Source organism: Chrysochloris asiatica, unplaced genomic scaffold, assembly GCF_000296735.1.
Source record: "Chrysochloris asiatica unplaced genomic scaffold, ChrAsi1.0 scaffold00009, whole genome shotgun sequence".
NCBI classification, from domain to species: domain Eukaryota; kingdom Metazoa; phylum Chordata; class Mammalia; order Afrosoricida; family Chrysochloridae; genus Chrysochloris; species Chrysochloris asiatica.
The window spans coordinates 13,827,223-13,854,130 of NW_006408527.1; the positions used below are offsets into that span (position 1 = coordinate 13,827,223).

General features: G+C 40.2%; 1 protein-coding gene across 1 annotated transcript in view; it reads right to left on the bottom strand.

Annotated features, from left to right (window-relative positions):
* CD46 (CD46 molecule, complement regulatory protein) overlaps positions 1-26,908 on the bottom strand; it is a 112,344-nt gene that overhangs the window by 57,082 nt on the left and 28,354 nt on the right. Inside the window, exons 4-8 of the mRNA XM_006834200.1 lie at positions 15,196-15,384; positions 14,746-14,848; positions 12,990-13,081; positions 11,790-11,984; positions 3,626-3,808 (exon numbers count right to left, since the gene is read on the bottom strand). Of these exons, the coding sequence (XP_006834263.1) occupies positions 3,626-3,808; positions 11,790-11,984; positions 12,990-13,081; positions 14,746-14,848; positions 15,196-15,384 (762 nt within the window). The remainder of the gene's footprint in view (positions 1-3,625; positions 3,809-11,789; positions 11,985-12,989; positions 13,082-14,745; positions 14,849-15,195; positions 15,385-26,908) is intronic.

Sequence of the window (26,908 nt, forward strand, 5' to 3'; positions counted from 1 at the left end):
CACCATAAAAAGTTTTTAACGATAAAAATAGGGTTAAGATTTACTGAACCTGGAACATATGTAACTGCAGAATTGGGGGAAGTAGGAGAAGCATCTGGAAAAATAAAAGAATAAATTTGATTCTATTAATTCACCAGCTTTATCAATACTATAGAAGTATTTTAGACTTTTTTGAAATGATTCATTATGAATAAAAATGACAAATGTGGATACGGCTCCAAACTTTGCAATTTTACTTCTGGGAATTTAACCCAAATATATATTTGCATTGGACTGCTAGCCACAAGGTCCATAGTTAAACCCACCAACAGTGGCTCTGAGGGAAAAGATGAAGCTGTCTGCTCTCGTAAATATTAACCATCTCAGAAGCTGTAAATAGGGTCGCTATGAGTTAGAATCAACGTGATGGCAGTGGGTGTATATTTGCACAAGTACGTAAAGATAATGTTCACTGTACCTTTGTATAAAAGAATCCTACCAAGTTGTATGCCTGTAAGTCGATTCTGACAACAGCCCTAAAACAGACTAGAACTGCCCCCATGGGATTTCCTAGGCTGGAGTCATGGTGTGGCACTGTAAACCAAAAGAGGTGGACAGTTCAAACCCACCAGCTGCTTTTTAGAAACCCTAAATAGGGCTGCTATGAGTGGAGACAACTCAACAGCATTCAATAACAACAAAGATGACAATCTTTAGGGAAGCACATTTCCTGGTCTTTTCTCCTGCAGTGCCACTGGGTGGGTCTGAACCACCGACCTCTCAGTGAGCAGCTGAGTGCTTAGCCAAAGGTAGTATTATCAGGTAAATCTGTTGTTGTGTGTCATTGAATCAGTTCCAATTTACAGCGATCCTATATAGAGTTTCTGAGGCTGTAAATCTTCACTGGAGCAGAAAGTCTCATCTTCCTCCCACTACAGGGGCTGGTGGGCTCAAACTGTGGACCTTGTAGTTAGCAGTACAGTGCTTAGCCTACAGTACCAATAGTGCTCCTCGTGTAGATAATGTTTTTAAGTGCCGTTGAGTTAGTTTGAACTCAAAGTGGCCCTGTATAGGGTTTCCAAAGGCTTTAGGTCTTTGAGGGAGCAAAAGCCTTATCTTTCTCCTTAGGAGCGGCTTTTGGGCTTGAACCGTGGACCTTGTGGTCCAGTGCTAGTATCTTAAAACAACAAAACACCTTTAAAGTGGGATCATACTACATAATCTGCAGTTTACTCTTTTTCACTTAATTTTTCAGACATCGTTTCTTATGAACACAATTAGAGCTACCCAGTGTGTGGCGCTGTAGAGGGAACAGCATTGAAATCAGGAAGATAAGCTCCTGTCAAGTCAGATAACCGCGCAAGTCTTAGGCCAAATAGTTGATGAACACTCTCTACAAGAAATCCTCCATTTCATTTCAGTAAAGAAGGGCTTTCCCTGCCTTTTCGATTACCATGAGACTTACTTTCTGTTGCCAAAGAAAACTACTTTGTAATGAGAAAAAGAATAATGAATTGTATGAGGAGGGAAGAAGGAAAGAAGTATCGAAATTGTTTTGGAGACATTAAAACATCCCTGGCTTCAATGCTCCGATTTAAAAGGGCTGGTCCACAGCCATGGACCAGGGAGAGACCTAGTAAAGAAGCCAACAGACCACCCTTGAAACACATAATTAAAAGGGCAAAGTTGAAGGCACAAATAATACACATGTTAAAAAAAGAGAGTAATCATGGAAGTTCCTTTTCAGAGGTATTTGTTCGAATAGTGATATAGATCATATTAACTCATTTTAAGAGCTTCCTATATGCTCAGTTCTGGTGTGGCGCTGTGGGCTAATGCGTCAGATTGCAAAGTCGTTTGAACTGTAAGGTCGGTGGTTCAAGCTCATCAGCTGCTCCTTGGAAACCCTATATAGGGTCACTATGGGTTGGAATCTACTTGACGGCACTTAACAACAACAACAACATATGCTCTCATAAAGATTACCCATTGCAGAAGCAGGCAAGTCGATTCCGACTCCTGATGACCCTATGAGAGTAGAATTATCTCAGCAGGCCTTCCAAAGCTGTAAATCTTTATGGAAACAAAATGATCACATCTCTCCTTTGAAGCAGCTCAGTAAGCAGGTAAATGCTTTAACTACTGGGCCACTCATGCTCCTCTGTAAAGATTGTTGCTGTGTTGTTAAGTGCCGTGGAGTCAGTTCTGGCTCATAGTGACCCTGTATAAGATTTCCGAGGAGTGGCTGGTGAGCTTGAACCACCGACCTTGCAGTTTAAAGCAACCTTGTGGTCCAGCACACTAACCCTCAGCGCCACACCACCACCCTAGGAAACAATGGGGGGCAGTTTACACAGTAGTGTATGGTCACTGTGTGGTCATTATAGATTCCTGATGTCAGGTAAGCATTGGACCACTACCTGTAAGGTCAACAGTTCAAACCCACCAGCCTCTCCAGGGAAACGCTATACAGGGTCAAAACTGATGACAACATATGGTCACTGTGAGTCGGAATTAATTAGACGGCACGCAATACCAACAATCACCCAATGAGGAAGATACTAAAAGCATTTTACGTGTGAGAAAACACATTAGCAGTTTACTCAGTTACTAAATGCACGTATGTGGGGAAATTTTCTTTCTCATTTCATTACTAAAAGTGATTGTTATAAAGTGCTGCCGAGTTGGTTTCAACTCATGGTGACCCTGTACAGGGTTTCTGAGGTGTGGCTGATGCATTTGAACCACCGAACCTGCAGCTAGCAAGCAGTCCAATGCGTATACTGTAGGATCACACTGAAAGTGATGAATGAATGAAAATCATGAAGAATGTCAAGGTTTGATTTTTTTTTAAAAAGGCAGGAAGGTACTGAACCTGAATGATTGAAAAGTGTAGATGCTGTTGTACTAGGAAAAGTTGACATTGAAGTAGTCGACTCTACAAAACAAAATCATAATGTAGCCTGGATCAAATACTTGGGAGTTACTGCTGACATTCTTACCAAGAATTTAAGAAATTTAAAAATATATAAGCAGGAAATTATTAGATCGGAATGACTGAAATTTGGAGGTTTTGTAGTGGGAGGACTTGGCACTACAAAACAAAACAAAACAATGCAGATTGGATCAAACACTTGGGAGTTAATTGCTCACATTTTCACCATGAATTTAAGGAATTTAAATATAGACATTGTTGTGTTACAGCGGGACATTACTAGACATGAATGACTGAAATTTGGAGGTTTTGTAGTGGGAGGACTTGGCACTGCAGACTGGATCAAGCACTTGGAAGTAACTGTATCTTAGTCTATTTTTATGAGTTTTTCATGACCTTCACTCTTCTTCATTTAGATACAAATGTCCATGCTTCAAAAGTGAAAACTTGCTGCTATCTACTTTGTATATGTAAAAACATCTAACAAAATTTACAGACTAGTGTAATGTACACCTAACACGCCCCTATGAAAACACAAAATCACAACAGAATTCCATGTGAAGTTTGTATCATGTATCTGGCATGGGAATGAGAAGAGACCAAATTAAATACTAAAGTTGTGTCTTTTCAGTGCTTCTGTGCCACTGAGACTTAGTATTCAAGAAATAACACTGAAAAATGGAACAAAAAGGAGAAAGTCAATCTTCTTACCTCTAACACACTGTGGAAGTGGGGGGGTCCATAAATTAGTTTCTTCACAGACAGTTGTTCTGTTTCCCGTCATGGTAAAACCTTCCTGGCATTGAAATGTAACCTTTGCGTTGTAGTAAAATTTTGAGGCACGTCCCTCAATTATGTCTCCATTCTCGACGATTGGAAACACACATTTGACCACTGAAAAGTAAAGAAGCCACAGAATTACTTGGAAAGCTGACTGAAGGCCCAGAAAAAGTAGCATTGAAGTAGTAATTTCCAGTGGGGAAAAAAGATACAAGAAATGGGAAGCAAGATGTTGGAAAATGACTTTATGTGTTTAAAATGGAAAAATAAAAATAAAAAAATTAGCAGGTACACAGATACATAAAAATCTAAACTCTTCCCTCCCCATCAAAACATGGTTGTTGTAGTTGATTTGCTTTCCTAATTTTTTTTTTTTTTCCTAAAGTTTTATGACACAAAATTCAGAGAAGCTACAAAAGAAACTTTGATACTGTTTACCTCAAGGTGGTTTTTTTGTTTTGTTTTGTTGTTTGTTTTAAAGGTCATGCTAAGCCTAATAAAAACCTCCTACTTTTTAGGGAAGGCTTTCCTGATAAGCTATTGTTCTTGTTGTCACGTGTCATTTAGTTAGAGCCAACTCAAAGGGACTCTGTGCACAACAGAATGAAACGCTGCCCAGTCATGCGCCACCTTCACAATTGTTATATGTGAGCCCATTGTTGCTGCTACTGTATCGACCAATCTCATTAGAGGGCCTTACTCTTTTTCTCTGACCCCATTTACTTTATCAAGCATGATGCAGTTTTCCAGGGTCTGGTTGCTCTTAATAACATGTCCAAAGTTGGCGAGACTTAACATCCTCCTCACTTTTAAGGAGTGTTCTGGCTGTCCTTCCAAGACAGATTAGTTTATTCTTCTGGAAGTCCATGGAACTTTCTTTGCCAACACTGTCATTCAAATGTATCAATTCTTTTCCAGTTTTCTTCATTCATTGTCCAGCTCTAGCATGCATATGAGGTGATTGAAATTACTATGGCTTGGGTCAGGTGCACCCTAGTCTTCAAAGTGATATCTTTAACATGTTTTATCTTTAACATTATCTTTAGCATTTAAAAAGAGCTCTTTTCCAGCAGATCAGCCCAATGCAATACGTCATTGTTATTGCTTGGCTTCCGCTTCCATAGGCATTGGTTGTGGATCTCAGTAAAAATAAATTCTTGACAACTTCCATGGTTTCACCATTTATCACGATGTTGTGCTTATTGGTTCAGTTGTTTGTTCTTTACATTGAGTTGTAATCCATCCTGAAGGCTGTGATCTTTTATTTTCATCAGCAAATGTTTCAAGTCCTCTGCACTTTCAGCAAGAAAGGCTGTGTCATTACATATCTCCGGGTTGATAATAAGCCTTCCTGAAATCTTGATGCTGTGCTCTTCCAGCTTCTGGGATCACTGCCTGAGCATTCAGATTAAATAACTATGGTGAAAGGATACAACCCTGATGCACATTCTTCCAGATTTTATATGGTTCAGTACCCCCTTTGTTCCAACTAACGACTGTCTATTGGTCTAGATACAGGTTCAGCATGAGAACAATTAAGTGTTACTGGTATTCCCATTCTTCTCAATATTATCTGTAATGTGTTATTATCACACAATCAGATGCCTTTTGATAGTCAATAAAACACAAGTAAACATCTTTCTGGTATTCTCTGCTTTCATCTGGCGTCAGCAGTGGTAGCCATTAATCCACGTCCTTTTCTGAATCCAGGTGAATTTCCAGCAGCTCCCTGTCAATGTGCTGCTACCAGTATGTTTGAATTATCTTTAGCAAAATTTTACTTGTATGTGAGATTAATGACTTTGTTGGATTCTTTCCACATTTTGTAGGGTCCCCTTCTTTGAAATGGGTACAAATATGAATTCCTTCTAGTTGACTGGCCAGGTATCTATGTCTTCCAAATTTCTTGGCATAGACTAGCGAGAGCTTCCTACACTGCATCAGTTTGTTGAAATATTTCAATTGATATTCTGTCAATTCCTGGAAACCTGAGGTTTTTTTTTGTTGTTGTTTTTAAATAATACCTTCAGTGCAGCCTGGACTTCTTCCTTTAAGTGATTCTTGACCACATGCTACCTCCTCAAATGGCTAATTCTTTTTGGCACAATGACTCTGTATATTCCTTCCATCTTGTTTTGATGCTTCGCTCATCATTCAATACTTTACCAATTGTTGTTGAGTACTATCGAGTTCATTTCAATTCACAGCGACCCTGTATATAGTGTTTCTGAAGAGCAGCTGGTGGGTTTGAACTGCTGATCTTGTGGCTCCAAGTCCAGTGTGTAAAACTGTACAATATTGCAATTTAGGTTTGAAGTTTTTCAGTTCTTTCGGCTTGAGAGATGCCGAGTGTGTTCTTTCCTTTTTCCAGGCCTACACATTTGTTGTACTACTTTACTTTGTCTTCTTAGGCAGTCATTTAACACTTTCTGTTTAGCTCTTTTACTTCATAATTCCTTCCATTCACTTTAGCAACTCTGCGTTCAAGTTTCCCAGTCTATTCTGACATCTGCTTTGGTCTTTTCTGCTTTTTTCATGACCTTTTGCTTTCTCCATGTATCATATTCTTGATGTCATCCCATAACTTGCCTGGGCTTCAGTCACTAGTATTCAGTACATCAAATCTGTTCTTGAGATGGTCTCAAATTCAAAAGTGGAGTTCAAATTACAAAGTTGAAAAGATGTTAACCAGGCAAAAATACACAAAAACAAAGTTCTCAAGAAGAACTAACATATATAGACTAGGATGTTTATGGACTAGAAAAAAAACATTGGACTTGAGGTAGTTGTTTTCCAGAGTTCCTGACCACAACCCAGAGTTAAAGAAGCATGTTTTACATTTCAAACCACTATGCATGCACATGGAGTTTTGGTGTGGTGCTGTGGGATGAGCACTGGACTACTACTTGTAAGGTCGGCAGTTCAAACCCACCAGCCGCTCCTAGGAAACCCTCTGAATTGGAACAGATTTAACAGTACATAACAACAACTTACATGCACACAGGCCTGAAATAAAAGTTAAAAGTCAATATTTTGCCTTCACACCTGTATACCCTATCATTTCCCGTTCTGCTCTATTTTGTGAAAAGTATAATGCTGGCTGGCCCAGACATACTAAATTAATTGAACCTTTAATGGGATTGGGGAAATTTCTTTGGGAAAAAAACAACACATCGGGCCGGGGACAGTGAGTACAAGAGAACACTGTATGTAGTCAAATCTGACCAGAAGGAAAGATCCAGAATAAAGCATAGCCTCTTAATGACATGTATGTTCAACTGTTTGATCGTTTCCCAATACGTCTACAAGGCTCTTTCTCTTACTCTTGAAAACTTACCATATGGAGTTCTTATGACCTGTCCTGTCTTCAGGTTTACAGTTCTGTAAAGGTAATCTGCTGCTAACTGCAACTAATGATTAATTTTAAACTAGGACTATTTGATATTATTTACATTAAAATTCATCCTTTTAAGTGTACAGATGTATGCAATTTGACAAATACAAATAATCAAGTAACACCCACAAAGAAGATATAGACAAGTTCCATTGACAAAAAAGATTCCCTCATGTCCCTTGTGCCATCAACCACTGACTGAGTGGTACCCTACTACTCAACCATTGATGAGTTTTCTATTTTTATTCCTATAGTATTGCCTTTTCCAGATTATTATATAAATGGAACATAGTTTTCAAATACGGCTTATTTTCCTTACCATAATACATTTGATATTCACACTGTGGCATGAATCAATAGTTCCTTCTATTGTATGACAGAGGTTGTTTATCTCTTTACTAGTTGAAGAATATTTAGGTTGTTTCTAGTTTGGGGAGAAATTATTAATAAAGTTGCTATGCACAGTCACATATAGATTTCTGTATTTTAATTTCACCGACTTTATAAAAAATTGCCAACTGTGTCCCAACAGGCTATGCCAATTTGCATTTCCACCAGCAGTGGACGAGTGTCTATTACTCTGTATCCTTGTTAATACCTGGTATTGTCAATTTTCTGAAAAAATGTTCAACCATTCTAACATGTGTTTAGTGGTATTCTCATTGAAGTCTTAACTTGAATTTCTGTAATTATTAATAATATTGAACATAGTTTCATGTACTTATGTGTCATACATGTATCTTCTCTGGGGGAATGTCTATTCAAATCTTTTGTTCTTTTAAAATATTAAATTGTCTCCTTATTGAGTTTTGAGTGTTTTTGCCATAGCATGAATACAAAGTCATGATCAGATATGCATTCTGCAAACATTTTCTCTCAGTCTGTGGCGGATCTTTTCATTATTTAAAGAATGTCTGTTGCAGAAGAGAAGTTTTCAATTTTGAAAAAAGTCCAATCTGTAATGCATTCAGGGCTGTGTGCCATTCCAATTAACATTTTAAAACATTTGAGGAATGCACTGGAGTAGGACATGCTCATGCCCATCATAAGAACCCACCTTCCAGGATGTGAAATTAATTCGCACCAGTGAGTACATAGCCTGGTATTCTTCCTTGAAAAAAAGACAACTGGATCCATGAGGTAAATGGAAATGGGGAAGGTGCAGCAATGCAGAAATGAAATCAATCTAGACATAGTCCTCTTGTACTGGTGAGGCGCAAAATGCCAAGAAGAACTATTATGTCTGTCACCAGAATGCCACTCAGAACTATTATGTCTGTCAACAAAAGAGAGTGGCTATGGGGCAGATTCCCCCAGGGGAAGGCCTCACACGTAGCTAGCAAGTTGGACTGCTGCCAGTAGCCCCGGGTAGCTACAAATAGATCCTCATAGGAACAGAAAATCACTTTCAACCAGACTTTGCTTACTCAGTAGTATATGCAAATGCTCAAACCACTATAAAAAAGAATCAGAAGAGAAGATACGACAACAATTGCAACTGCTGAAGTGCATTTCTTTATACCAAGGACACACTTCTATCCTCAGAATAATGGTTTGATAGAGAGTTGGAATCAGCAGTTACAATACTGCTTGTGGAAAACGGAGTAGGGGAGAGAAATAGGCATGAGTATGTGCTCACATTCAACATGAGCCAACACCAAGGGAGCATCTATCTCCACTACATAGATTCCCCTGCTTTACTGGTAAACCTGGAGAGTAGGGGGTAAGGATGCTGGTATGCTTAGATATTTCTTCCCTACGTTACTCCAATGTTGATCTCCAACCCCTCATTCACCTCAACCTTCTTTTTCCCTGCCTGATGCAGTGGGGTCCCAGGACCAAGGCTGCAATGAAAATCAAAAATCGATACATGGCTTTATCTCTGGACCCTTGATTCTGTTCCACTGATAACATGCGTCTATCCCTTCGCCAATACCACGTATGCTTCATTATATATTTGACAGTAAGTCTTGAATTTCAAAAGTGGGAATCTCCCAACTTCTTTCTTTTGTGGGTGTGCTAGATGTTTTGTTTATTCTGCAGACAAGATTCCAGAATGCCCGGAAGCAGAGTTTTAGGTTGAGAAATCAATCTCTGTGGAGTGGTTACTTCATAACTGTACTCCACAATGACTTTCCTGCACATTAAGCAACCATTTTTCTCTAAAGTACCCAGAGTGAGATTAGAATACATATGGCCTATTTTTCTAACATCATCATACATTTCTGCCCAAATCTTTAAGAACTAGTGGAACTTCCATGTGATCAGCTACCTCCTTTGCCACTCAGAGCCTCAACAACAACAAAAACAAATTTGCAGCTGGTTCTGGGACCACAGCTTGTAAAGATAAGTCCATCCTTTTCCACGTGATTCTGAATACCTAATGATCTCCATTGCTCGTTTTGTTTTTTAGCAAGAGAGTGTGTTGTAACTTTGCTTCCAACCCGATTTCATGAACCAGGAGAGGAGGGCCTGCATAGATGATGAGAAATCCAAGTCCTTTCTTCTTATACTCTTGTTCCTTCAGACTCTCTTCCACAGCCAGACTAAAATAAATTCAGTTCACCCAGATTACCTCCAAGGCAGAGCCATTGGGTCATATCGTTCCTCCATTTAAAAAAAATTTTTTTTTTTTGCATTGACAGCTGGAATCAGGACAAATGACAACATCTTGTCTACACTCTACTGGGTCTTTTCCTATTAGATTTGCAATGGTGACCTTATTCTGGCTCACCTCATGACATCTACAGCTATCACCATCTCCTTTGCTCCCTTGACCAGGATATCACCGGAGACTTTTTTGAAGCCATATTTAGACTGAGGTAATTCATTCCCTTCTCTTCCTAGTTTTTTGAGATACTTTATCATGAAAGGATGATGAATTGTGTCAAATTCTTTCTTTGCCTCGATTAAAGTGATCATATTGTCTCTTTATAGTCTCTACATATTATAAATTATACTGATTAATTTTTATGTTAAATCAATCTTGAACTCATGAGTTAAATCCTAATTGCTTATATTATTCTTTTATATAGGATCAAATTTGATTTACAAAGTCCTTGCATGGTTCAAATGGTTAACAGCTGAAATGTTGTAAGGTTCAAGGGTTGACATCAAAAACTCAACCACTAAACATCCTATGGAGCACAGTTCTACTCTGACACACATGGAGTCACATCAATTTGCACCAAGTGGATTTGATTTCTAATATTTTATTGGGAAGTTCTGGCTCTATCCTTATTCAAGAGTATTGTCCATAATTTTCACATAATGTTTTTGTCTGGTTTTGGTATCAGGGTAATAACACCATCTTCAAAAATGAGCTAAGAAGTGTTCCCTCCTCCTGTATTTTCTTGACGAGTTTGCATAGAATTCCTATTGTTTATTCCTTCAGTTTTTGTAGAATCAGCCCCTTGAAGCCATATCTAGGCTTGGGGTTCTCTTTGGGATAAAGCTTTAGCATACAAATTCTATTTCTTCACTAGATTTAGGACAATTCACATTATTTATATTTGAGTACATTTTGGTATTTAGTGTCTTTCAAGGAATCTCTCAGCTTCATCTGAATGACAGACTTAGAGTGACAAAGGAGTTCATAATATTCCCTTTTTATCTTTTCATTGCCTGCAGGATATTTAATGAAAGTCCTCTTTCTCATTCCTGATAAGGGCAATTTATGTCTTGGCTTTATACTTTGTATTCTGACTGTAAGTATATCCATTTTATTGATCTGCAAGAACCAGCTTTTGATTTTATTAGTTTTCTCTACTTTTTTTTGTCTTTTCAGTTTCATTGGATTTTACTCTACCTTTATTATTTCCTTCCATCTGCTTGCTTTGGATTTAGGTTTATTTAGAAATGGACAAAACTGACTTGAGACTTTTTGTTTTCCAATATGAGCATTTCATGTGATAAATGTCTCAGTAAACAATGCTTTAGCTCTATCCGCAAATTTTGATGTTTTATATTTATTTTTATTCAAAATATTTTCTAATTTCCCATCTGAGTTCCTCTTTGATAAATAAGTTTTTTATAAGTATACTACGTAATTCCCAAAGATTGAGGATTTTTCAGAAATCTCTATTAATGATTTTCACTTTCATTCCATTTTGATCTGAGTATTAAATGATTGCAGTTTTCTGAAATTTGCATTATGGCCTGGAAAATGCCCTATCTTTGCAGATATTCCATGTGTACTCAAAGAGTTTACATTTTGTTATTATTCCCTTCTTTCAGTGGTTACATTGTCTTCTGATAACTCTCCAGAGCCTTACACATCTAGGCTTTCTGTATTTTCTCCATAGTTTATCACTGTTGTCAGTGAGACATTTATTCTATTAACAAGGTACTATACCCATTACCCAGAGAAGAGAAAACCTTAATTTTAAGGCAGCATGTTTGGGATTTTTGTTTCCCTCCAATGCAAAAAAAAAAAAAAAAAAATCCTAACACACATTTATACACAATAGTTCACAATGTACAAATTCAAACGCAAAGAATACTGGAAGTGGTGGTTTCCTTCAATTAGAACTATTATCAACGCTGCTTGACCTATATTAAATTCAACAGGAAACTAATTTTGTAAGAAGAAAACGCACATATATAGTTTGACTTTCTTTTTTCAAATGTAAGTGAAATTCTATACAGACTATTTTCAGGCTATTTACGAGTGGAGAATGATATAAGTATCAAGAGCATTACCTTTACACTGAGGAGGCTCACTACTCCATTCCCCGGTGGTAGTACAAAACAGTTTTTCTGCTCCAACAAGTGAATATGGATCTGGTGCATGTGCCTTACATTTATAACGCACTGCTTCACTATATTCATAGACCTCCTTTCCATAGTTGCTGTATTCTCCATTTTGTATGTCTTTAGGTGGTATACACTTAACCACTTAAAAAAGGGGAAAGAGGACATTAGTCATACATGTATATACACATATATACATCAAATAGGAAATGAAAGGCAAAAAGGCAAAGGACTAAGTTATCATTAGCTGAATTTGATGAACTGCCTTCAATAAATTCATCAACATACAATTTCTGCAAGCCAGTTGTGAATCCGATAGCCAATCAGAAGAGCGTTTCTATTAGAATATGCATTATCCCAATTCAAAATGTTAGTTTGAATAAGCTATCAGAATAAAACCCATTTTCTTAAGAAGGTCTGGAATGCCTGTATTTACCTGTCATTAATCATTATAGAATCTGATATTTGAATTTGAGTTTGTAAGTAAATATAGAAATGAATTCCAATTGAGAAAAAAAATGCTTTATAATTTACAAATAAGTTAATGGTTCACAATAATACTAATAAATTACTGGCTTTTTTCACTTCATTCTTGTGATGTCCAGGAGCTCTGGTTGTATAGTGGTTAGGAATCAGGCTGCTAGCCATTCTGCGGGATAAAGATGAGGCTTTCTACTCCTGTAAAGGTTTACATCCTCAGAATCCCTATGTAGGGTTGCTAAGAGTTAGAACTGACTCCACGGCACACCACCAACCACCACCACCACCACTAGTTGTGTAAATATTGCAACAGATTGAATGCAGAAGTAAATACAAGCACCCTGATGTCTTCTCTTAAACCAGATATTGAAGACATTTTCAAAACATTGTAAAAGAATGCCGCTAGTCTCGCTATCTTTTCATTTTTGAAAAGCTGTATTTTTCATACAAATATATGACATATGTCAACATGTATTACATTTACTATTTCCAAAAAATGAATAAATAAATTTTTGAACTTCACACTTTTAACTCCAGTATAATGAATATCAACAGATGTAAAAGGAAAGTTCGGGGGGGGCGCTTGAATTTAAAAATGTAAATGGGTCCACCAGAGGTCAAAAAGCTTGAGAATTACTGATCTAAATGTTAAAAACAGAAATTACTTACCGTCGCATACTGGAAGATTACTATTGCTCCAATCAACTTGGTTTGTCTCAAGAAGCTCACAATATATAGTTTTTTGCCCAATTAATCTATAACTACAGGAGAAAAAAAAAAAGATAATTGTTTTCTATAGCAGTTAACAACATGTACATAATAAATAATACAGGGATTTTTTTTGTTTTGTTTTAATATGCTTGTTTTTCTACAGTGCAGTCATTTCAGGAAGAGGTTTCATAAATGCCATATAGTAAATGTACTAGCTAAATCTACAATTTAATTTCATAAACAGTATCTTCATTTGAATACATACATGTCAAAGGTCAAGGTGTCAAGCTACATTAGCATTCTCATGAATCATGTTACATATTCAATTCTGTGCCTTTTAGTGCATTCAGTTCTGCACAATGAGAACATGGATCAAAGAACAAAGATCAGGCTCTAGAGCAGACTGCTTGGATTGGAGTCCCAGTTCCACATTTGAACAAGTCAATAACTTTTTAGTAATGCAGTAAGTAACTAAGGACTACCTCTCTCTAAAATCTTCTCAGATGGTTCAAGCTCGCAATAATCTCTTTCCTTCTGGACTCTCAGTTTGTCATAGATAATTCTACACGTTGGGCACTTCTCATTTGCTATTTTGCTTTGAGAACTTTCAGGATCTATAGTATTTCTCAATGAGGTTTTACAACTTTCTCTGCCTTAAACTTGTAGCATTGCTCCAAGTGTCTTTGAGGCTCTCGCCTAAGGAGTCCTGGCATGGTGCTGTGGGTTAATGCACTGGACTGCAAGGTTGGTTTGAACAGCTCCTCGGAAACCCTATACAGGTTTGTAACTGACTCAATGGCACTTCACAACAACACTCCCTGGATATTCCAGGATTTTTATCAAGTCAAAAAAAAATCATCAGTGAAACTGCCAGCACATATTCACAGCTGACTTCCCGAGGGTCACTCATTTTTTCCATCTGATAGTAAAGTACATTTATGAGTTCTCTCGAAGTACATTTTTCATGAATGTCCAATATTCCTAATATGTATATTATTAAAGGTGCTCTGGTGGCATGGCAGGATAAGCATTGTACTGCTAACTGCAAGGTTGGTGGCTCAAACCCGCCAAGCCATTCTGCAAGAGAAAGATAAGACTGTCCACCCCTGTCCCGTAAAGACTGACAGCCTTGGAAAGCCAGTGTAGGGTCACTGTGAGTCGGAACCGACTACATGGCAGTGAGTTTGAAAGGACACTGAGTGCTCAGTGTCTGTTTTTGTGAGAAGCTTTACTCCTTGACAACAGTCTCTAAGAGAAGGTTTTCCTACTAAGAGATCTCTTGATTCGGATGACAGTCAAGGTTAATCAGTTCAGTTTGGGTCTAATAACACAGTGTACACAGTTATAGTCTGGATATAAGAACATCTTTGATTAGCAATTCTACCTTCTACTTCTGTTAAGGTCTACTTCAAATCTAAGAGTTGGCATTTAAAAATAGGGTTACATGCACCTGGCTGTTAAACACAATGCAACCAATGATTTTAGTGCTTTCAATAGACTTACTGTTTGTTAAACAGTATGAGATACTATATAGTTTTGCTTCCTTCATTCAATTTTCTATTTAATATCATCTTCCCAGTCTCTCTGAAAATGCAAAGAGGCATCTGAATAAGCACAATTTTTCAGCAAAATGGACTAAGAACGTCTAAGAAGAGAAGCAAAATGAAAATGAAATGAATAACATTTGTCTCATTTCCTCTAAGGAGCAACTTACCCCTCGTTACAAGCAAATTCAACCTGTGAGCCAAACTCCAAGGTTTTATTTACATGGATAACTTGGCCATTCTTGGGTTCTCCTGGATTGGGACATGATTTTCCTAAAAGACAATAAGTTTAAAATTTGGTTTTCATGACAGCTTCAAAACATTATTTGAGTCAAAAATCAAAATTCTACATTGCTCTTTTGAATTAAAGGGAAATGCTATTTTGTTGACTTCACTGTTAACAAGAACAAACTCAGATTCACATGTAGCCAGGAAACCCATTGCCAAGAAGAAGATTCCCTGAAGATTGCTGAACGTTTGAAAAGAATGCATTGCTTTTTAAAACCTAGTTTCACAAGAAAATCTTCATTGCAATACTGGAATGTACATGTAAAAATGTGAGAAAAGTCTCAAGAGTTAGTAAAGCATACAAGAAAACAAAAACAGTGTGGTTTACTTACTTGTACAAGCTTCTTCGATAACTGACCATGACTTATCAGCCTTACAAATAGTAGTTGTGCCAGCGGCAGGCTTCAGCATGTATCCTAAGCGACACTCATACTCTACTGTCGCACCAACAGCATAACTCTCTTGAATGGTACCCTTGAGCTTCATAGAGTCATATCTGCCTGGAGGACCACAGCCAGCATCTAGAGAAAATGAAATGAGAACAAGAAAATGAAGTTTTGATATGGAATATGCCAGTCGAGAACTATGGTTTGACAACAGGTTGAGTAAATTCAAAGATACTTAGCAAGACTGTAAAGGCTGGGCAGTGCTATTAGCCAAGTTTTAGTAATGGTGGAGGAGTGTGCTTTGCTTGCTTTAAATAACATCCTATTAGCTTTCTGATGGAGTCCTGGTATGGTGCTGTATGATAAACACCAGACTGCTAATCTCACGGCCATGGTTCAAACCCATAAGCTTCTTCTTGGAAACCCTCTACAGAGTTGCTATGAGCTGTAACAGATTTGACGGTACTTAACAACGGCAACAGCTTTCTGATAAACTGAATTTTCATTTGACAGTTGTAAAAATGGCACGGAGGATGTGAATGTAGTTTTACGGACTCCAAAAGTTCTTGGTTCAAGCTTACCAGCTACTCCTGGGAAATCCTATACAGGGTTGCTGAGAGGTGGAACCGACTTGAAAGCACTTAGGAACAACAGCAAAAGTTCTGGGTGGGACTCAGATTTCCTACCTAAGGACCCATATCCTATATATGTTGTTGTTGTTATGTGCGGTGAAGTCAGTTACAACTCATAGCGACCCTGTACATAGGCTGGGGGGGAAAAAAAACCACACACGCAGTCTATTTTACAATACTAGATAAGAGAAAGAGTAAAGATTCCACTTTTCTTATGCATATGGGCCGTAGGCAGAGTCGATCCAGTAGGACCCGGCCCCATCAGCCATCAGACTACTCTAGAAGCTGCTTTTCTCCCCTAGACTGCAGCATAACATCTACATTTTTTAAATCTTTACAGTAATCATCTTAGAATCAAAAGTTCTACTTCTATGCTCCTTTGGTTTTTTTTTTTTTTTTAGTTTTTATTGTGAATTGAGTGATGGTTTACATGGAGCACATCGGTTTTACACTGGTCCTATCCTGTTTCGTTTCATTAAAATGATTCATGCATCATCATTCAACAGTATTTTCTTCTATTCCCTCTGTTTTTATTGTGCCTTGGTTAGAGGTAATGCTATGTGGGATACTCTGACAGTAAATAAGCATGTCTGTAAGCCACAGATGGTAGTTTTGCCACAAGCATTGCATTCAGGGAAGGAACAATCAATATTCAGAGTGTATCTATTCTTATAAGAACAGAACGTTGCTCCTTCCACGATGGATGCAATTCAACGTGATCAACCTGCCACCAGGTGGTTGGCAGATCACTCTGGGTAATGGTGCCATTTCAGGAACTTCATGTTGGTCTCTAATAAATTACTTAGTGAGTGGAAATCCACATTGTTGAGCCCATGCATAACTTTCATCCCTGTACCACAGCCACTGTGCACATGATACTACGGGACAACAAGTGGTTGGGGAAAGAGACTTACTGGTATTCAGATAACAGGTGATTCTATCCACTTTATTAAAAAAACAAACGAACAAAACCCCCTCCTCTACTGAGGTCACAAGGAGCTCTGGTAGCATAGTGGTTACGAGTCGGGCTGCTAACCTCAAGCTCTGCAGTTGGAAACTACCAGCAGTTCCATGGGAGAAAGATGAGGCTTTCTGCTCCCGTAAAGATTTACAGCCTTGGAAACCCTGTACAGGGTCGCTAGGAGTCAGAACTGACTCCATGGCACACCTCCACTGAGGTCACATTTTTGTGAGCATTCACGAGACACAATTGTCACCGTGTTTTCAGTCCATTCAGTGATGTCTAGCCACACACTTCTCCCCTAACCTCCTTGTCACCAACTTCCAGTCATGTTTCTTTCTAGTTCCTGACCATCCTGCAAAACCACTGGCCATATTTGGCCATTTGTACTTTCAAACTGAAGTGCAGTACATTTCTTGATGTTTGGAAAACTATGAGATTTTCCTTTACCAGTGTTCTTCAGAAAAGTCCCAGAAAGAGACTGGAGTGCTTGCAGCATTCCCCATCGGGGTGGTACCTACATATCACAGAGGACTTATGCAAACTTGGCCTGAGTTTCTCTCTTCCTTAGTCAACTGATAATAGGGAGTTCCCCCTTCAGGCCGTAGACTGGAAGAAAAAAAGTAATGTAGAAGTGGGGCGTGCTTCATATAACTGCTGTGTGCTGCTGAGTCAATTTCAACTCACAGTGACAGTACCTAAGAGAGCACAACTATCCCATAGGGTTTCCTAGACTGCAGTCCTTATGGAAGCAGAACACCAAGTCTTTTCTCCTATGTCTGGCTACTATCACAAGACCCTTAGAAATTTCTCTAAAGTAGAAGGTCCCTAAGGAGCTCTGGTAGTGCCGTGATTACAAATTGGGCTGCTGATCCCAAGGTCGATAGTTCAAAAGTACGAGCTGTTCTGCAACAGAAAGATGATGCTTTCTGCTCCCATAAAGATTTATAGCCTCAGAAACCCTGTACAGGGTTGCTGAGTCGGAACTGACACCACCAGAAGACCCTTGAATTTTTGTCAGATTTATTTCCCACCTTCTCACATGCAACATCTTAACAATAAGTCTAGAGATTTCCAGTTTGGGGGCAGGAGAAGCAGAGACAGGCAGTGAAGGCTCCTTGGCGGAGATGTGAAAAAATACAGAGAAGGCACCTTGCCGGAACAGTTACAGAGCTTTAGATCTAATATAAAGTGCAGGGGGAGCAGTTTCGGGGGCCCACCAGTGGAGAAGTCTAACTGTGGCGGGAATACACAGAGATTTCCGAATCCATCGGGACCCTTCCTGTAGGACCCTCAGCCTGGGCTGAGATCACAGGGCGGGCCCACAGCCAGGCTGACACAGTGCTAAAGCCAAGGAGCAACTTGTGAAAAAAGAGGTGTAATGGCTTTTTTCACTGTTTTTTCCTCTTCTTCCCTGTTGCACCCTCTAAAGCCCAGCCCGGACACCTTCAGGAGGGTGGGAGTGCACCCCAAAAGGGTCCAGTGTTGCGCCCACAGGGTACAATTTCGCCACGGCACAAAAAGGAAATCCCTGAAAGCCCCAGCCGTCCCCCAAGCTAATTTTTGGCTGCTTCTTATGACGTCTGACTCGGATTTAGCACTAAAGTTGACTCTTACCTGGGTGGGACCCTTACCTAACAAGAGACAGCAGGTCTGGCCATACAGCCAAGCCTTATTTGTACCTTGTAAAACCCCAACATAAAAGGCAAGAGTCAACACCAACTACTATATGGAAGAATGCTGCCATTTTGAGAATCATGCTGTGCATACTCAGATACCTAACTGATATTCAGAGAAAATAATTGTGTACAATCTTTCCTCCATTCATTTCTCATTATCTATCTGCGCACCTCCATTGTGGCGACTAGAGGAGGGGCCTGAGTGAGTGGACACTCCCCACCACCACCACTGAAGGTTTCTACTGTGCATGCACTCTGACCTGTACAGCAAAGGCTACTGGACTGTCTGCTAGGGTTTTGTTTTTGTGTGTTGGTTTTTGTCTGTGCTTTTATGGTTTTTCTGTTTTGGGTCCTTTTGAACTTACTTTATTCGTGGGGGTGGGAGCTTTCTGTCCCTACGTTACCCAAGACGAGAGAGCAATCATGGCCATATAGCCAAGCTACAAGCATACCCCATAATATCCCACCATCCAGACAGGAGCCAATACCAGCTGCTAGGCATTACACAGAGAGCCAATGCTTGTTAAGATAGCTTGCAGTTGAGTAATAAGAGACGTGGCACACCAAGGTTCACAGCAGCACTATTTACAATAGCAAAAAGATGGAGACAACCAAAGTGCCCATCAACTGAAGATTGGATAAACAAACTGTGGTACATACACACAATGGAGTACTATGCTACCTTGAAAAATAACAAGGAAGCTGCATGCCACTTCCTAACATGGATGAACCTTAAGAACACTATGTTGAGTGAAATTATTCAATCACAAAAGGAAAAATACTGCATAGGTCCACTACTGTAAAAGACTAAGAAAAAGATCCTATACTATTCCACTAAAGTGGATGATTAACTGGATGCTAGGGCGTAGGTGTTAAGGACGGGAGGGGAAGGTGGGGCACAGGGCAGGGAATAGACACGGGATAGTTTGGGTGTTGGGGAGGGGGGCAATATACAAATAGGGAGAGGGAAATGGAAGAACAAAGCAGACGGGAGAACAATTAGACAAGTAGGAATGAGCTAAATGGGACAGAGGTAAAAAATGTTGTAGGCACAGCCTTGGAACAACAGGGCTCTGGGTTACACAGACTGGGACATGGTTGGAATGGGGAAAAGGGGGGAATAATGGTAAGATGCTTGGCTGATTCTTGAACCTTGGATTTGCATGCATTATATTATAAAACAGACACAGCAGAGTATAGAAAGGAATAGCCAGAAATATCACCACAGAAAGCTTATAAGTCCGTCTTCTGCCTAAAACTGATTGGAATATCTAAAATGGGGCTACAATGTATCCAGTAAAGGAGGTTTCCTGAGAAGCCTCTGCATTACACAAGACTATAGATGTAAACCTGAAACACAATCCAGACCTTCAGAGACGGAAAACTGTCCTCTTGAAAGGACATGCAGACCAGCCTGGAACAACCAGAAAAACAGAAGACACATCTCGAGAGAAATATCTACTGGAAAAATACAAAACAAGAAAGGCAGTCTGATTGTTACCACAAGAACAAGCAAGTCCCTTGCCTAGGAGACATTAAGGCAAGTGGTTGAGTCCTCTCAGTGCAAATCCTCTCCAAGACCAAGATGCAGTGGAAATACACACTCTGATTGGTGACCACGCACGTTACCCATAAGGAGAAGCAACCGATGAACATCAATGAAGCGGCGAGCTAAGTCCTACATCGTTTGGCAGACTACTGGGAATCCGGGTGGAGACTTGGTCGGCCAGCAGCGAAGCAGGACCCGGGGACTCATGGGCTCAGAGTCAGAGACACAGCCACAGAGGACTAGACTGGGAAGCAAAGCAATCAGCTGATAAGAAGAGGGCGGACAGACGCAAGAACACCCACACTTGCAGATGATACCCACTTGACCTGGCTTCAATGACTGGATGAACAGAGCTTAACCTGAAGAAGAAAGAAGAGGGGGGGGGGAAAAGAAAGGGAAGAAAAAAGCATCATCTGATACAACTTGATAAACCTGACCTACACCTATAAATGCAGTACCTCAAAAGAGTAAACAAATCCCTACTCCAAGTACCACCCCCTCCGCACAAAGAGTAGATAGGGATGGGCAACTTGAACATTGGCTACCCAAAATGGGGGGGAGGGATACAAAGGTAAGAAGTGATTGGCATGCAAGCTTTCAAGAGGTAACCTAGATCAACAGGGTAGGGAGGATGGTAGAGTCTCCAGTGAGTAGTACCCAACCTGTCTAGGAAAGGCTGATGAAAATAAATGCAGATGGGTCTCTTGTGATGCAAGGGAAAATAATTCATATCAGGACTGATTGTGAGGACTGGAAATGTAAAGGTGGATATTTTATAGCAAGGAGGGGAGTGATTAACCTTTCAGTCTAGGAGCAGAGAGCCCTGGGACCATCACTGGAGAAGAGCGGAGAGCGAGACCCCACCCAGAGAAGCAGTGAGGCCTGAGATGGAGACAGAGAGGATGACATGAAGAGATGGGAGGGGCTGAAGACTTGGGATCCAGAGAGGGAAAGGGGCTGTGTGCTTAGCATCGGGGGTTGGGGGGAAGGGGGACTTGCAGGGTATACCCTTTGGTTGGTTGATGACGGGATGGTAACTATGGCAATAAAACGATGTATGCTAGAATGAATGTCAACTAATGTTCCCCCATGTAAACTATCAGACAATAAAAAAAAATAATAATTTAAAAAAAGAGAGGCGTGAAAACGGAAGCCTATATCTCCAGATCTCATCCACCAGGAGACACTCAGTAAGTTTAACAACACAGCAACATACATTCGTTTAATCACTGAAAACACCTCAACTATTGAAAATGTCCAAGAAAAAAACAACAAAAAAACTCAGCACATATCCAGAAACAGAAAAGAGTAACTGAGACAAATGAGCTGGAGGCTGACGCAGACTTCCTATTAGAAGAGCAGGCTTTGGATCTGCCTGAGAAGAAATTCAGAAGAATGATATGGAGACAAATCCAAATGCTTCACAGAGGGGTGGAGGAAAATAAGAAGCCAGGCAAGTGCAACAGGAGCAATCACACAAGATAGATATAGTATTGGAAACAATTCAAAACCTGCAAAAAAAGGTGCAGATGATTAATAAAAATTAGACATGGGCAATACCCTGAAAGGACAAAGGAGTAGAATTGAAGAGATTGAAGCCAGAACCAGTGAGCAGGAAGACAAATCTTTCAATACTGCTAAGATAGAAGAGCAAGCAGAAAAAAGGATAAAAAGTCTGAAGAGAGTTTACCATTCATGTTGGAAAACATGAAGAGGAAAAACTAAAAAATTATTGGCATTCTGGAACAGGAAGAATCACAGACGTCCACATAGGTGATAGTTGAGGATCTTCTGGAAGATAATTTCCCTAACATCTTGAAGTATGAGAAGATAAGCATTCAAGAAGCTGAATGAAGACCAGGAAGGATAGACCCCAAAAGAAAATCACCAAGAGAGAACAAACAAGATGGCGGATAGGGTGGAAGTGTAGTAAGGAGTTCCGCCAGCAACAACACAGAATACCCAATGAAGCAGGCTCAGGGAATGGTCCCAGAACTCTGAAACACACATAAAGGAATATTTAAAAGGTTGGAAGGCTTACAGCTGGGGGAATTTGTGGCAGAAGCAAGCAATCTATTGCTTTCTAGTTCGGGATGCTCAGCTGCTCCAGGAACTGCCATCTGGGGTGAGACCAAGCAGGGGAAGGATCAGAGCAGCCAGACACATGACAGAATAGCAGAGATAAAGGTGTGGACATTCTTTTCTTTTGGTATCTGTTCGTTGGTCCCTTGCGATCTTGAGCACGGCCATTCTGGTGACTATAGGGGTCCCTGAGCTAGCGGACACCCTATCCCCACCCTTGGAGGGTTCTACTACGCATGCGCACAGATCTCCTCAAAATTTAAAGAGATAGTTTCCAATTAAAGCCAAAGGGCCACAGCCGGCCCTGAACTGTTTATAACTAGAAAAAAGGCCTGAACAGGGATTGTGGACTGGGACAAGCAGACAAAAAAAGGAAACAGGCTGAAAATTAAATCCTAAATTACATCAAAAACAGCGGCATCTCAAAATTTCTCAAGAAGAAGAGTGAAAAAGGAAGCCCATTTCCTGATCATGTCTACCTGGAGGTAATCAGAAAGCATAATACCAAAATACACACCCATCTAAGTATTAACGCCACAGATAACCCCTGAAAATGCCCAAAAAACAGAAGAAGATGACCATATCTGCACATGTCCAGAAATGAGATAAAGTAACTGAGGCAAATGAGCTGGAAGTAGATCTACACTCCATACTGGAAGATAGGCAGGCTTTGGAAATGGCGGAGAAGGAATTCAGAAAATGATTATAAAATATATCAAAACACTTATACAATGGAGGTGAGAAAAATAATGAAGAAGTCAGGAAAGTGCTACAGGAACAATCAAATAGGATAAATACAGCATTGGAAACAATTCAAAACCTACAGAAAGAGGTCCAAATGATTAATAATAGAATATCAGAAGTGGACAATACACTGAAAGGGCAAAGGAGTAGAAATGAAGAGCTAGAAGCCAAAACTAGTGAGCTAGAAGATAAATCTCTCAATATTACTAAGACAGAAGAACAAACACAAAGAAAGATAAAAAAAAATCTGGAAAAGGCCTAAGATTCATGTTGGATAACATAAACTGGAATAACGAATTATTGGCATTCCATAACAGGAAAAATCACACAAGTCCACAGAGGAGATAGTTGAAAAGCTTCCGGAAGAAAATTTTCCTAACATCCTGTAAAGTGAAAAGATAAGCATTCAAGAAGCTCAATGAACCCCAGGATGGATACACCTTAAAAGATAATCACCAAGACATATAATAATCAAACTATCCAAAATCAAAGATAAAGACAGCATCTTTAAAGCAGCTAGGGAAAAGAGAAATATAACATATAAAGGCAAGAAAATCAGATTAAGCTTGGATTTCTCAAAAGAAACCATGCAGGCAAGAAGGCAATGGGGAGACATATATAAAACCCTGAAAGAAAAAAACTGCCACCCAAGAATCCCCTACCCAGCAAAGCTGTGAATCAAATACGATGGTGTAATCAAAACATTCCAGGATAAACAGAAGCTAAGGGATTTTGCCAAAGCCAACTCTGCTATGCAAAACATCCTAAAGGAAGTTCTGTGGACTGAGAACCAACAAGAACACACAACTACAGAATGACGTACATGGCAGCATCAACCTGAACTCAGTTGACACATGGAAGAGTCAAGAACAGAATAAATTTTAAGAACAGAGGATCTGGGAGGTCAGTCTATGATCAAAACAATTACAATGTGAAAGAAGGTAAACACACAGAAGAACAGAGATCCAGGTGGTGGGAAGGTCAGGTAGATTACTGGATAAAATAGACTGTCTTAAATGGAGGAAAGAACTAATGGAATATAAGGTAACCACAATGGGGTTGGTGTTGGGGGTTTAGTTTGGGTGTTGGGGAGGGCAATCTAAGAAGTGGGGAGGAGGGAGAAGTACGAGATAGATAGAAGAGCACTGAGACAAGTTTGCATGGCCTAGTGGGACAGAGGTAAATAGTGATGCATACCTAACCTTGGAACAACACGGCTCTGGGATACAAGGATCTAGGTATAGCTTGAAGAGGGTAAATAATACTAAAATCCTTGACTGCCTTATGAATATTAGTTTCCCTTGTCTACTATTGTAAAATAGACACATGAGTCGGATAGAAAGGAATGTTGAGAACTTTCCCTTGTCTACTATTGTAAAATAGACACATGAGTCGGATAGAAAGGAATGTTGGGAAACATGATTAGAGAAAACTTGTAAGCCCACATTCAGCCTATAACTGATTGGAATACCTAAAAGGGGTTCTACAACTTGCCCAGTGAAATAGGCCTCATGCAAAGCCTTTACAGAGTATAGGACCTTAGGTGGAATCCTGAGTCCGATCCAGAACCTTATAAGGTGAGACATTCCCACTAGAAAGGACAAGCAGACTGGAACAGCTACAGTGACAGAAGATACATCTTCATGATGAACCTGACCTATAATCAGAGCGGTAGTTACTCTAAATACCAACAGAGAGGGAAAGAGTCTTCACATCAAGCGTCAATGCTATCCCCTCTGTGCACAGGGTAGATAGGGATGGGCAACTTAGACATTGGCTACCTAAAATGAGGGGGCAATAAAGGCATGAAGTGACTGGCTTACAAGGGTGCAAGAGGGAGTTTAGTTTAAGAATATGGGGGAGGGGACTTCTGGTTTGCCACAGCGGTCAGAAGGCATGGATGAGTGAGGCTCGGTTCGGGGGAGGGGAACTCACAAAAGAAAACTTCCTGTGGCAAACCCACACCCTTACAGCCACAATAAGTCTCAGTACTTCAAAATCTTAAACTAGCTTTTTTTTTTTAAAAAAAAAATCACCGTACTGAGGAACCACTGGCTTTTTAAACTTGTACCCACTGCTACGTGCAGCACAGCCCCAACTCCTTTGAGCTTGGGAGGCGGGGCTGGAACCAACCGAAAGCAGTGCTTCCAGTGATTATTGAACAGGGGGAGCCACTGGAGACAAGGGGAAGAGAAAGTGAGAGTCATCTGCCCCACCGTGTAATTTTGGCACTTGCAGTGGGCAGAGAATCATCAGTCAACAAAGAGAGGAGGAAAAAACTGCGATTGTCTGATGTCATTCGGGCAAGGACTGTGTCCACCCGGCCGAGTGACCTCTACGCCGCCCAACTGAACCTCGCTCACCCGCCCCATTGCCCCCTCAATCCCCGCACCCCCGCCTTCCTGGACCCAGACCACACCGGACTGTGAGCATCCACCGGAGAGTGCCCTAACCCTTGGAGTGCACACACACCCTGCTGACACCGCCCACACGCCATAACAGGCTAAAGCCCCACACTGGACGCCCAAATCCCACCCCCCTGCCCGCACTGCTTGCAGTACCTTGTGCTAGCTGCGCACAACCTGATTGCACACTACCCAACCCCGCCCACCAGGCTCCCCCCACAGGATTGTAACCCCGCCTCAGACAGCCCGCCCGCACCCTGCTGACCCCGCCCACACACCATAACAAGCTAGAGCCCCACCCAGCCTCCTAGAACCCCTGTGGGATCCACCCTGCTTATTGAACTGCAAGGTCAGTGGTTCAAGCTCACCAGCTGCTCCTCGGGAACCCTATCTGGGTCTCCCTTTTACAGCTGGTGTAGCAGGAGTCCCAGCGTGGCTCTGAGGGCTGGGGCGCCACTACTGAGCCTTTTGAACTTCAGGATCGGTGGTTTAAGCCCACCAACTGCTCCTCAGAAACCCTATACAGGGTTGTTACGGGTCGCAATCGACTCGACAGCGCCTAATAACCAGCAGGGGAGAGCAGAGTGACCGAAATAGAGTTAGGACATTAAAGACATACCTACATTAAGCCACATATTTTCTTCTTATTGTTGTTGGTTTTTTTTTTTTTTTTAATACTAATTATTTTTCTCTTTCTTTTTTCATTTTTTCTTCTTCTTTTTCTCCTCTGCCCAACTCCCTCTTTTTTGTGAGTGGAGAACACGGTATTGAGTCTTGTTTTAGCTGGTGCTATATCATTTTCTTCTGGTTTTATTATATATATATTTTTTTTCTTTTCTTTTCTTTTCCCTCTCTTTTTCTTCTCACCCTCTCCTCCCCTTCTCTGTGATTAGAGACTGCTGTATTAAGCCTTGATCTTGCCGGTCCTGCATTATTTTCTTCTGGGTTTTATTTTTCTTTTCTCTATTTTTCCTTTTTCCCTTTTTCCTCTTCCTCCCATTTTTGTTTTTGCTTTTGATTCTGACTTTGTTTTCCACCCGGCTGCTGTTGTTTGGCTGTTTCAAGCCTCCCTTCTGCTATTGGAGGACTCTTTGTCTCCCTACATTACACGAGAAGAGTCAGCAACTGCTGCCAAATAGCCAAGTTGCAATCACACCATATAAAACACCAAAACCCAGGCAATAACCAAAACCAGTTGCCAGATAACAAGGAAACAGGCAGCACCTCTGAAAGTTACTCTGAGTCAAGCAATAAGAAGAGTGAAGAGAGAAGATCACACCCTGACCACATCTTCTTGGAAGAAACCAGAAAGCATAAAAAAAAAGTACCAAAATATTTGGGCCACAGATAAACATCAAACATGTCCAAGAAGCAAAAACAGATGACCATATCAGCACATGTCCAGAAAAAAAATAAAATATCTGAGACAAAGGACCCAGAAGTAGATCTGGACTCCATTCTGGAAAGAGGGCAGGCCCTGGAAATGCCTGAGAAAGAATTCAGAAAAATAATTATAAAATGTTTCAAAACACTTTACAATGGAGTTGAGAAAATTAAGGAAGAAGTCAGGAAAGTGCTACAAGAGCAATCAAACAAGATATATACAG